The sequence below is a fragment of the Salmo trutta genome, chromosome 28, assembly GCF_901001165.1.
Source record: "Salmo trutta chromosome 28, fSalTru1.1, whole genome shotgun sequence".
Taxonomy (NCBI): domain Eukaryota; kingdom Metazoa; phylum Chordata; class Actinopteri; order Salmoniformes; family Salmonidae; genus Salmo; species Salmo trutta.
Window position 1 is genome coordinate 26,239,997 of NC_042984.1, and position 13,280 is coordinate 26,253,276.

The following is a 13,280-nucleotide window of genomic DNA, read 5'->3' on the forward strand; positions in this document are numbered from 1 at the left end:
AAGACTATGACGTTATTTTATGTTTTTGAATAATAAAAGAAAAACATTTGCTTTATAGGTAGTGCATGATTTTAGGGTGGCAACACATACATTCTAAGGGATTTCATTATTTTTAACCAAATGTTGCAATTGCAATTTGACTTGTGATTTAGAGCAAAACACTTGGGTGAACTGGAAATAGAAAAATTATTCAAATTCTATGGTTGGAATATAATAGTGGGCACTTCGAATACAGTTTGACATGACAGCAAATTAAAATGGCAGGTAGGCGTTATTGTGACAGGGTAGGAACCAAAGGGTTGACAAGTGTTTCCTACTGGACCCTATAATCTTTGGCTACATTGAATGTTTTCTTTTAGCTACTTCATGTAGCTGACATATTCTTGCTTCGCGTATTCCTCTTTGATTTAGAAGATACTGTTCCAGAAATAAAATGCAGATGTACAGTACCATTCAAAAGTTTGGACACATCTACTCATTAAAGGGTTTTTCTTTATTTTTACTATTTTCTACATTGTACAACTATGAATTAACACATATGGAATAATGTGGCAACTTTGTGGCAACAGTTTGGGGAAGGCCTTTCCTGTTTCAGCATGACAATGCCCCCGTGCACAAAGTGAGGTCCACGCAGAAATGGTTTGTCAAGATCGGTGTGGAAGAACTTGACTGGCCTGCACAGAGCTCTGACCTCAACTCCATCGAACACCTTTGGGATTATTTGGAATGCCAACTGCGACCCAGGCCTAATCACCCCACATCAGTGCCTGAGCTCACTAATGCGCTTGTGGCTGAATGGAAGCAAGTACCCGCAGCAATGTTCCAACATCTAGTGGAAAGCCTTCCCAGAAGAGTAGAGGCTGTTATAGCAGCAAAGAGGGGACCAAATCCATATTCATGCCCATGATTTTAGAATGAGATGTTTGATGAGCAGGTGTCCACATACACTACATGACCAAAAGTAACTCCAAATTAAGCAAATAGGAGGACCTGTTTCTTTAACTTCTCAACACAGAATGTGCCAAAGGGTTGTGGAATAACAACAAAATGTGGAATAAGTCAAGGGTTATGAATACTTTCTGAAGGCACTATATTTCTCTCTCATGGTCTACATTGACTAATGTAAATATTGCACATTTTAAATCGTTATAATTCTCCCTCAAATCCTTGGGAGAAAATATCCTTTTAGTTTATTCAGCTATGTTCAATTGTATTCTTCATACTATAAAATGCCACAGAATTCTAAGCAAATCTTGTCTGCTAAATGAACTAGTGTAGTCCACAGCCATATGGTATTGCCAGATCATGGCCTAACATAAGGACAACTCAGAGTATGCTATTCTGTTCTTCTGAAATAGACTACATTTTCTTCATATCATGTTTTTTTAACCTGTCTAAAATAAATTATGTATTTATTGTGATGGTGTAGGCTATATTACATGGATTTATTATACACTGCTCAAAAACATAAAGGGAACACTTAAACAACACAATGTAACTCCAAGTCAATCACACTTCTGTTAAATCAAACTGTCCACTTAGGAAGCAACACTGATTGACAATAAATTGCACATGCTGTTGTGCAAATGGAATAGACAACAGGTGGAAATTATAGGCAATTAGCAAGACACCCCCAATAAAGGAGTGGTTCTGCAGGTGGGGACCACAGACCACTTCTCAGTTCCTATGCTTCCTGGCTGATGTTTTGGTCACTTTTGAATGCTGGCGGTGCTTTCACTCTAGTGGTAGCATGAGACGGAGGCTACAACCCACACAAGTGGCTCAGGTAGTGCAGGTCATCCAGGATGGCACATCAATGCGAGCTGTGGCAAGAAGGTTTGCTGTGTCTGTCAGCGTAGTGTCCAGAGCATGGAGGCGCTACCAGGAGACAGGCCAGTACATCAGGAGACGTGGAGGAGGCCGTAGGAGGGCAACAACCCAGCAGCAGGACCGCTACCTCCGCCTTTGTGCAAGGAGGAGCAGGAGAAGCACTGCCAGAGCCCTGCAAAATGACCTCCAGCAGGCCACAAATGTGCATGTGTCTGCTCAAACGGTCAGAAACAGACTCCATGAGGGTGGTATGAAGGCCCGACGTCCACAGGTGGGGGTTGTGCTTACAGCCCAACACCGTGCAGGACGTTTGGCATTTGCCAGAGAACACCAAGATTGGCAAATTCGCCACTGGCGCCCTGTGCTCTTCACAGATGAAAGCAGGTTCACACGGAGCACGTGACAGACGTGACAGAGTCTGGAGACGCCGTGGAGAACGTTCTGCTGCCTGCAACATCCTCCAGCATGACCGGTTTGGCGGTGGGTCAGTCATGGTGTGGGGTGGCATTTCTTTGGGGGGCCGCACAGCCCTCCATGTGCTCGCCAGAGGTAGCCTGACTGCCATTAGGTACCGAGATCTTCAGACCCATTGTGAGACCATATGCTGGTGCGGTTGGCCCTGGGTTCCTCCTAATGCAAGACAATGCTAGACCTCATGTGGCTGGAGTGTGTCAGCAGTTCCTGCAAGAGGAAGGCATTGATGCTATGGACTGGCCCGGCCGTTCCCCAGACCTGAATCCAATTGAGCACATCTGGGACATCATGTCTCGCTCCATCCACCAACGCCACGTTGCACCACAGACTGTCCAGGAGTTGGCGGATGCTTTAGTCCAGGTCTGGGAGGAGATCCCTCAGGAGACCATCCGCCACCTCATCAGGAGCATGCCCAGGCGTTGTAGGGAGGTCATACAGGCACGTGGAGGCCACACACACTACTGAGCCTCATTTTGAATTGTTTTAAGGACATTACATCAAAGTTGGATCAGCCTGTAGTGTCGTTTTCCACTTTAATTTTGAGTGTGACTCCAAATCCAGACCTCCATGGGTTGATAAATTGGATTTCCATTGATTATTTTTGTGTGATTTTGTTGTCAGCACATTCAACTATGTAAAGAAAAAAGTATTTAATAAGATTATTTCTTTCATTCAGATCTAAGATGTGTTGTTTAAGTGTTCCCTTTATTTTTTTGAGCAGTATACTTTTAAAAATGTAGATGTTCCAAAGGTCTGCATTAGTGGCTTGTAGACTATGCGTGAAAGCTAGGAGATGCAAAATGTGTTTGTTAATTAACGGTCAATTACTGTGAGAGCACCTGTTATTTGCTTGACAATCACCAGCTGACAAAATTTCATGACCGCCACAGCCCTACTCCCTGACCAATGTCCTTCTTGCCTGGTTGCTCAGTTTGGTCAGATGGCCAGCTCTAGGCAGAATCTGGTTAGTTCCATATTTGTTAAATTTCCCAATGATGAAGACCACTGTGCTCCTGGAAACTTTCAACACTCTAGAAATAATTTTATACCCTTCCCCAGATATGCTCTATGGACAGTTCTGTGGATTTCATTGTATAGTTTCTGCTCCAACATGTACTGTCAACTGTGGAACCTTATATAGACAGGTGTGTTTCTTTCTACATCATGTCCTAACAATTGAATTGGCCACAGGTGGACTCCAATCAAGTTGTAGTGACATCTCAAGGACGATCAATGAAAATTGGAGTGTCATATACAAAGGGGTGTGAATACTTACGTAAATGTGATTTCCTTTCAGTAAATGGGATTTCCTTTCCAATAAATGTGCTAACATTTCTAAAAACATGGTCATTATGGGGTATTGTGTGTAGATGGGTCTAAAAAAAAATCACAATTTTTTGAATTCAGGCTGTAACACAACAAAATGTGGAATAAGTCAAGGGGTATGAATACTTTCTGAAGGCACTATATTTATCTCTCATGGTCTACATTGACTAATGTAAATATTGCACATTTGAAATCATTATAATTCAAAAAGTATAAATAGTATCAAATCTGTATATAAGCAATCTAAGTAGGGTCAGTCTGAACATCTCAACGTTGGTTTGGTGTTTAACTTAAATGTTGAAAGAGGAAATAGGTGTAGAATGCTAGATTTTTTTTTTACCATTGAAGTTTATTGCCCCTTTCTGCCATTGAATTGCATTGGGAGCTCATTTAAATATTATTGTAGTACAAAAAGTATAAATGCTGTCAAAAATATTTGCTCAAGCAATCTAAATTGGGACAGTGTACACATTTGGAAGTTGGTTTTGTGTTAACAACTTAAAACGTTTAAGCGCTAGAGTGACCCAAATAAATCAAATAATAATAATAAGACTGTAAGAAATCTAGAGTTGTGCTTGGCTTCAGCAAGCACATCTAATTATAGACATCTATGTTTGGGCCAAATATAGGCCTGTCAGGACTGGACCTGTGTGGTGGATGTTGAAATCAGGGCCAGTCCAGACTGGACAAAATCTGAACCAAACATAGATGGCTATGATTGGTTCATGCTTTGTCTGGTCTGGACCAAAAATAACTGTCCTTGGACGTTGAAATCAAGGCCGGTCTGGACTGCACCAAAAAAAGACATCCAAAAGACGTCGCTGACGGTTAATGCTTAGTAACTCATAACATTTTTTTCTCACAACTCCTGTGTGCTGTTGTAGGTCGACACCCACATCCATGCTGCTGCCTGCATGAACCAGAAGCACCTCCTGCGCTTCATCAAGAAGTCTTACCAGGTGGACGCTGACCGTGTAGTGCAAAACATAAAGGGCAAAGATGTGACCATGAAGGAGCTGTTCGCCAACCTCAAGCTGCACCCCTATGACCTCACTGTCGATTCCCTGGATGTGCACGCTGTGAGTCATACTGCTAGCTAGTTTAGCGATCAAAGGGGGAAAAGCAGTCCTGTGACCACAGGGCAAGTGCGCTCCTACCTCCTGTGTCATATAGGTCCAGACCTCTTGGCAGAAGTCGTAGAAAGCTTACATAGTAAGCTGCATACGGTGAAACTATGCAGCTTTGATATTTTGATACTTTTCCCAATGTGAACACTCCTTGGTCTTACGTGCTTCTCTCTCGCTCTTGTCTTAAGGGCAGACAAACCTTTCAGCGTTTTGACAAGTTCAATGCTAAGTACAACCCTGTGGGAGCTAGCGAGCTGCGTGACCTGTACATGAAGACAGAGAACCACATCAATGGAGAGTACTTCGCCAGGATCATTAAGGTTAGACTCAGCTATGGCTTAGTTAGTTCCCTTTTGTAAACATCGCATGATTACAACCAGCTGATTCTATATTTTTCGCACCCAGGAAGTGGCCTCTGATCTGGAGGATGCCAGGTACCAATACGCAGAGCCCCGTCTGTCCATCTATGGCAGCAACCCTAATGAGTGGACCAAGCTCTCCAGCTGGTTCAACAAGCACAGAGTCTTCTCCCCTCAACTCAAGTGGATGATTCAAGTGCCCAGGATCTAGTAAGTTGTATCTCTACCCTTTTTGCACCCTTTGGCAAGTTTGGCAAACTCAGTATAAAATTCTACTCTTTTATGGGTACTTGGCCCTCCAAGTAAAAATAAACAATCTTTTTTTAAATGGCTCTCTAAATAATGAAATTTGTACATTTAGAATAAGGTCTGAAGAACATGTTTATTACCATGGCATGTCATGTTTGTAAACTACTAACTGCTCATTCTCTGTACTTCCACCTCAGTGACATCTTCAGAGGCAGGAACTTCGTGCCTCACTTTGGAAAGATGCTGGAGAACATCTTCCTGCCTGTTTTCCAGGCCACCATCGAACCCCATGCCAACCCTGAGCTCAGCATCTTCCTCAAGCATGTGAGTGAGACTGGCATAAGGAACCAGGGATGAAGGAGGTTTACATTTTAAAGCTGCAATATGCAACTTTTTGTGCAACCTGACCAAATGCACATGTGTGTTATAGATCTGTCATTGTCATTTAAAGCAAGTCTAAGAAGTAGTAGATATGTTCTATGTGCACTATTTCTGCGCTTACCTTTCTCAAGTTTTGTTTTTTGCGTCTTTTACTTTCGGTTTTGTAAATCAGCTTCAACCTGAAAGTACAACATTTATGGTTATGGAAAATATATTTCACAGCGTTTTAGATGTTACAATGATTCTCTACACAATACTTTCTTGTTTTGTCACACAAACTGAAATTAGGCAAACTATTCGAATTTTAGCAACCAGGAAATGGCGGAGCTATTTCTGCATAGTTAATACTTTCAAGGGGTAGTTCACTCAAATGTCCTAATTCATGATTGTTCCCCAGCCTTGATGGAAATGTTATCAGAAGGTAGGAATTTGAGTTAAAATGTTTTTGACATTTTTTCTTCATATATCATACCAAACTATTTTTTTTTTTAAATGATTGAAATGAAGAAAATAAATTGAATAGGAAGGCAATCTCTTCATTCTCCATCTTCCTCTGCTCTGTAGGTGACAGGTTTCGACAGTGTGGATGACGAGTCCAAGCACAGTGGTCACATGTTCTGCACCAAGAGCCCCAAACCAGAGGAGTGGGACATTGTCAAGAACCCCTCCTACACGTACTACATCTACTACATGTATGCCAACATCACTATGATCAACCAGCTCCGCAAGTGAGTATCGCATGTCAAATCACAACCCACTGGGCACACAATGGTTGAACCAAAATGGAATAGACGTTGAATTGACATCTGTCAGTGGGAATCCACACGTCCTTCAAGAAATTGTTGCATGAAAAGTAAAATTCAAACATGATACACTCATATCATTGTTTGTTTTGTGTTTTTGTTTGCTTTCTAGGGCTAGGGGAATGAACACCTTCCAGTTCAGGCCCCACTGTGGAGAGGCTGGAGCCGTCACCCATCTGCTGGCCTCCTTCATGACAGCTGACAACATCTCTCACGGCCTCAATCTCAAGAAGGTCCGTAGCCTCTCCAAACAAAATGGCCTCTGTTTCTTTGACACTATCAAAACCTAAACACATTACACAACTAACTCCTGTGGTCCTAATGTTGACGTTTGTATCTAACCCTCCCACTCAACAGAGCCCTGTGTTGCAGTACCTCTACTTCCTGGCCCAGATTCCCATTGCTATGTCTCCACTCAGCAACAACAGTCTCTTCCTGGAGTATGCCAAGAGTCCTCTTCTGGAGTTCCTCAAGAAGGGCCTGATCGTCTCCCTGTCCACGGATGACCCCATGCAGTTCCACTACACCAGGGTGAGGCCAGACTGGGAGCCCGTCTGATAGTGTGTGTGTTGTGTAGAAAGATATTTACCTGTTTTGGTGCGCTCTTGGTTATTGTTGGTGCATTATGCGCCAATCAACTGGCCCAAGGTTCCATTCAGTTCAAAATGGTAATGGCTGATTTTTAAGCTGATCCTAAATCAGTTATAGAGAGTAATTGAGACGCCAAGCTTACTCTGCTCTGACTGTGTGTCCTCAGGAGCCCCTGATGGAGGAGTACGCCATTGCAGCCCAGGTGTTCAAGCTCAGCACCTGTGACATGTGTGAGATCTCCAGGAACAGTGTGCTGCAGAGTGGCTTGTCTACTGAGGTAAAAAACACAAGAGACGACAAACAGGATAGACAATATACTACCTCATAGACCCACAATTTAGCCACACTTTGTAAGACCTGAACCGTTATTATTTTACACAAAAACATATTTTGTTACATTACAATCTACATTAAAGTATGAGTTCAATCATAGTATAGACTAGTTGGATGACAGCACTGTAATAGACTGCCATGGCTAATTGCCATCATAACATCTTCAGCACCAAAACGTGTTGCCTTGGTTTCTTTCTACAGGAGAAGACTCACTTCCTTGGTCCCGACTACCTGAAGGAGGGCCCTGAGGGCAATGACATACGCAAGACCAATGTCGCCCAGATCCGTATGGCCTATCGTTACGAGACACTGTGCTATGAGCTCAACCTTATTAAGGAGGGTCTGAAGACTGAGTGAACAATCTGAGATGTTATGTTTTATGGTGATGGCCCCTAAATGTACCGATTATTTAAGACAACCTTCTTGTGTACTGGCGTTCCCTCCATGGCAAACCACATAATCTATTTATTAGAATAGGTATTAGTGTCATCTGGTGGCTGTGTGCAACTAATATCAATTTAACACAGTTTGCATATAGTGATTGGTCAGTGCTGTCCGGGATCTTTGGGACTTCCCTACCCTTAACCATAACCCTTACAAATTTCAACTTCAAAGGGGTATGGACATCACAAGGATACCAGATAGCACAGACCTATAATGATAATCCTGTTTGTGTCTGTTGTATTCCATCTTTTTATTTGATTGGTTTCACTGGCCTTGTACTTGTTTGTGTGAAAACAATTATTCTTTCTAGATGTGTCATATTGTGGGGGACACAATTGCAAGAATGATTTGAAATAAATAAATGTTAAAATAAATATCATTTGATTTCTGTATTAATATTTTTTGCCAAACCAAACCACGACAGAATTGATTTGCTGAAATGTATGCCCTTGCCCTGTCTGTTGCTTATTTCTGAGTGGATGCAAATTACATCTTCCTGTGATTGTGTCAATTGGCCTTCTACAAATCAAGACATCCATTCGTTGGATGAGACAGCAGGAGTTGACGACGCCTCTTAGCTCACAGGATTAATATGGAGCCCCCTGAAAAGTTTCTCACTTGCTTCGAGTTGTACCACTAGCTAATATCTCGGTGCCTGCTTAATGTTATTCCTTACTGTCCAAGACTGGTGAACGGTAGTTGGAAGTTAATAGACGTTTTTGCTCTTAAAAGAAGACATGTTGGGGATAGCTAGCTACAGCTAGCTTTAGCGGCTAATCAGCTAAAGGGGAATGTGTGGCAACTAACTAGTGCAATGGAACGCCCGATTTGGAATTCGTCGTGATTTCCTTCTGCGAGAAACACTTGTAATGAGTCAACTAGGACGAAGATTATAGCTAATATTGATGTCTAAAACCAACCACTACAAACAGGAACAGGTCTAATTTTCCGTTTACGATACTTTTTGCTATTAAAGAAGTTGGGATTGCTGCAAGCGACCTTGAGAGAAACTAATCGGAGGTGGGTAATACATATCGCTACGATTCAATGGATTAAAAACAAATCATTTGCTGTCTGAGATTAGGCATTTTGGTTGGTGTCCCACGCTGTCTGGCCTCATCCCGTTTACTGATTTATCTACAAGTTATCAGTAACTTGTTATAACGTGTTGCATTGATTTCACATTTGTCACAATCAATGAATTTAACATGAATCTGCTGGTTTAATTGAATGTTCTAACCTCGTCGTGCATGGCATTATTTGTTGAGTTAATCTAGCCTACTACTCATAAATTAATTACATCGGTTGATTAGGCCAATCTTAATTGGATGTAAACAGGACAGTTAATCTCTTCCTATATTTACAGATACATTGTGGCAGGGGTGAGATCAGCACCAGTGTAAGAATTAAAATACATTCCACATGACCTAATATAAACTGCATTGAGTGTTTACTGAAACAACCCATCACTCCTTACCCCTTTTGTACCCCACCTAGGGCAAGTTTTGTCATGCAGCAATTCTTGACGAGGGCGGTTTATGGTTGTTTTGAAGGTGCAATTAGGTATAATTAATGTTGGTAAGTGATGACGGTTATTTGGGTCTTGATGATCCCAGTTTGGATTCTACTGGAGTAACATTGTTGTTTGAGTTCCACTGCAAGTTTTAAAGGTACCCTGGAATGACAAAATGTCCATCCTTCATGATGGTTCAAACCCCCCAGACTTCTTTTGAATGGGGGAAAAACCAAGAGGTTGATATCTGAGTAACTTAATCTAATTATAGCTGGTAAACAATACTGAAACCAAAGCTTCTAAATGGGTGCAAGTCTCCCAAACTGTAATTATGGACAGTCTGCTGATCCTTTGTTTCTTAGTCTCAGGAAACAGACTAGGCCTTCCTGCATAACACACACAAATAAAGCAAGTGGGTCAGAGTGATAAGTGACAGTTTAAAGTGTAGGATGGGTCCTGGCTATGAGATTCCACTACGTACATTGGATTTAGGTCAAACCAAACAAAAGCATCATTTGTGGAGCCTGACTGACCTGTCTCTGGTCAAATTTATTCCCCTGCCTGCACCCTCCTAGCTGGAATGCAGCACATAGAATCATTATCATCACTGGAATTTCACCATGTCTCCTTTCTCTAAATGCTTTCAATGTGATGTGCATCGTGTCTAAGTGCTTTGCTTCCAGTAAACAGTACTGTAAAGGAAGCAGGAACAGGAGTTTTAATATATTTAGGCAAGATTTCACATAAGGACTTGGGCCTCTCCATACAGTTTGGATGGTGCATACAATGAGGGGGCTGTGCAAGATCATAAATATCAGTATTGCATGCCAAACTGTTCAGGTGTAGTTTTAGCTCAAGCTAAATGCATTATGGAGTAATTCACTGTGAGGGACTCAAAATGTCAATGTTTCAATAGTCTGTTCCTATCAAGTAATCTACTAGGCCTAAATTAATTTAGTTAAGAGTTTACAGCCATATAGAATATGTTTTACAGTAATAAGACATCACTGTGGCTGTGATGTGGATTTACTGGAATCCTTCATAATTTAGCTTAATTGTTTGTGCATGTGAATGCATCAGTGTTCCAATCTTCAGTTAATGTTTATGGCGCTTAGGCCTAGGCATTCTGAAGTCAAGATAAAAATACTTGGAATACCCGTCCTGGCATCTTTCCTGATCTACTGAAAGATACTTTTTGAGATGAGAGTAAATTAGATTTAATGTTTTAATCTATCATGGTGTTCTGTAATAGGACAGCTGTGGTCAAGGATGGGACAGGGGGATAGCCAACTCCGCTGGGGGGGGGGGGCAGACTTCACTCTGGCTGCACAAAGCTACTGTGCCTTGTTCCTGCCGTTGTCTTATTTTCTCCTCTGGGTTTTATTTTTGGCTACTGACCTTGACAGGAGCCTGTCCATCCTTTCCAGCTTCCTCTGGCCAAACACATCCCGTACGCCTTCCACTGCCTCAGGAGTGTGCTGTTGAAAGATACAGTGCCTTCAGAAAGTATTCATACCCCTTGACTTATTCCACATTTTGTTGTGTTACAGCTTGAATTCAAAATAGATTAAATAAAATAAAAAAATCACTCACCCATCAACACACACAACCCCATAATGACAAAGTGAATACATGTTTTTAGAAATGTTGCAAATGTATTGAAAATTTAAATACAGAAATCTCATTTACACAAGTATTCTCAACACTTTGCTATTACACTCCAAATTGAGCTCAAGGGAATCCAATTTTATTTGATCATCCTTGAGACGTTGCTACAACTTGGTTGGATTCCACCTGTGGCCAATTCAATTGTTTTGGACATGGTTTAGAAAGAAACACACCTGTCTATACAGTTGAAAGTGCATGTTGGAGCAGAAACTATACCATGAAGTCCAATGAACTGTCTGTCGATCACAGAGAGAGAATTGTGATGAGGAATATATCTGGGGAAGGGTATAAAAAATTTCTAGAGTGTTGAAAGTTTCCAAGAGCACAGTGGTCTTCATCATTGGGAAATTGAGAAAATATGGAACTACCTAGACTCTGCCAAGAGCTGGCCTTTCGACCAAACTGAGCAACCGGGCAAGAAGTACATCGCAGAAAGTTTTAAACTGTCAAGAGGAGTAAAACAAGGTTGTCCACTATTGGCATATCTATTTATTATTGCCATTGAAATGTTGGCTGTTGAAATCAGATCCAACAATAATATATTAAGGGTTTAGAAATCCAGGGCTTAAAAACAAAGGTGTCATTGTACGCTGATGATTCATGTTTTCTTTTAAATTCAAAATTAGAATCACTCCACAGCCTCATAGAGGATCTAGATACTTTTTCTAACCTCTGGATTAAAGCCAAATTATGATAATACGTGTTGGATCATAAAAAAAATACAACTTTTACATTACCGTGTAGTTTACCAATAAAATGGTCTGATGGGGATGTGGACATACTCGGTATACATATACCGAAAGAAAGAAATTATCTCACTCTAATACATTGTTATAGGAAGTTAGCAAAAATAGATACGTTTTGCTACCATGGAAAGGAAAATACCTGTCTGTTTGTGGAAAAATCACCCTCATTAACTCTTTAGTCATATCACAATTTACCTATTTGCTTATGGTTTTGCCTACACCAAGAGATCTGTTTTTTAAATTATAAGAGTAAAAAATATTCCATTTTATTTGGAATGGCAAGCCAGACAAAATTAAAAGGGCCTATTTATATAATGAATATGAATTTGGAGGGCAGAAATGATTAAATATTAAAGTATTAGACCTCTCACTAATGGTATCAGTCATACAAAAGTTATAATTAAATCTCAACTGGCTCTCTAGCAAATTAGTATGAATGTCTCACCCCATGTTCAAGAATGGCCTTTTTCCCTTTATTCAGATTACAACCTCTCACTTTTGGTTATTTGAAAACGAAATAATCTCCAAAATATCGTTATTTTTTAAATAAGCCATAGAAAGACAGAACAAATAATACAACAAACGTGGTTAAACTCAATTATACTAATTGATTAATGAAAACTTATTTTTCAATAACATTTAAAAAAAAAAAAGTTATAATCTTTGTAAATTATATCATAAATAGGACTGGTGGAGTTATGTCACACATGCAGCTAACACATATGGAAATGTCTGCTCTACCCAAAATTACAACCAAATAATTGCAGCATTACCGCAAAAATGGAAGAGGCAAGTAGAAGGGGGGGAAAGTAAGCAACTTGTCTATTGGCCCTGCATTAAAGACCAAATTGCTTAAAGAAAATTGTGATAAAATATATACCAGTTTCATTTAAGGACTTAAAAATTGACAGCTGTGCCATTATAAATTTCAAAATAGTTGGGAAAAGATTTTTGATGTACCGATTCCATGGCACAAACTTTGAATTTTTCAATGTGTGTGTTATTAGTTTAAGCACACTTTGTTTGTCTATTGTTCTGACTTAGATGAAGATCAGATCAAATTTTATGTCAAATTTATGCAGAAATCCAGGTAATTACAAAGGGTTCACATACTTTTTCTTCCCACTATATATACTGCTCAAAAAAATAAAGGGAACACTTAAACAACACATCCTAGATCTGAATGAAATAAATAATCTTATTAAATACTTATTTCTTTACATAGTTGAATGTGCTGACAACAAAATCACACAAAAATAATCAATGGAAATCCAATTTATCAACCCATGGAAGTCTGGATTTGGAGTCACACTCAAAATTAAAGTGGAAAACCACACTACAGGCTGATCCAACTTTGATGTAATGTCCTTAAAACAAGTCAAAATGAGGCTCAGTAGTGTGTGTGGCCTCCACGTGCCTGTATGACCTCCCTACAA

General features: G+C 40.4%; 2 protein-coding genes across 4 annotated transcripts in view; both read left to right on the top strand.

Annotated features, from left to right (window-relative positions):
* Nucleotides 1-8,280, top strand: part of LOC115165889 (AMP deaminase 1) — a 28,102-nt gene extending 19,822 nt beyond the window's left edge. For both annotated transcript variants that reach the window (XM_029719354.1, XM_029719353.1), the window contains exons 8-16: nucleotides 4,515-4,709; nucleotides 4,946-5,077; nucleotides 5,163-5,326; nucleotides 5,563-5,689; nucleotides 6,311-6,474; nucleotides 6,662-6,782; nucleotides 6,907-7,080; nucleotides 7,307-7,417; nucleotides 7,675-8,280. In XM_029719354.1, coding sequence (XP_029575214.1) covers nucleotides 4,515-4,709; nucleotides 4,946-5,077; nucleotides 5,163-5,326; nucleotides 5,563-5,689; nucleotides 6,311-6,474; nucleotides 6,662-6,782; nucleotides 6,907-7,080; nucleotides 7,307-7,417; nucleotides 7,675-7,830 — 1,344 coding nt within the window. In that variant the 3' untranslated portion in view covers nucleotides 7,831-8,280. The remainder of the gene's footprint in view (nucleotides 1-4,514; nucleotides 4,710-4,945; nucleotides 5,078-5,162; nucleotides 5,327-5,562; nucleotides 5,690-6,310; nucleotides 6,475-6,661; nucleotides 6,783-6,906; nucleotides 7,081-7,306; nucleotides 7,418-7,674) is intronic.
* Nucleotides 8,281-8,390: 110 nt separating this feature from the next.
* Nucleotides 8,391-13,280, top strand: part of LOC115165888 (DENN domain-containing protein 2C) — a 36,884-nt gene continuing 31,994 nt past the window's right edge. Inside the window, exon 1 of one of the 2 annotated variants that reach the window (XM_029719349.1) lies at nucleotides 8,391-8,937. The gene's annotated coding sequence lies outside the window, so the exon portion shown is untranslated. The remainder of the gene's footprint in view (nucleotides 8,938-13,280) is intronic. The other variant, XM_029719350.1, reaches the window with a different exon arrangement.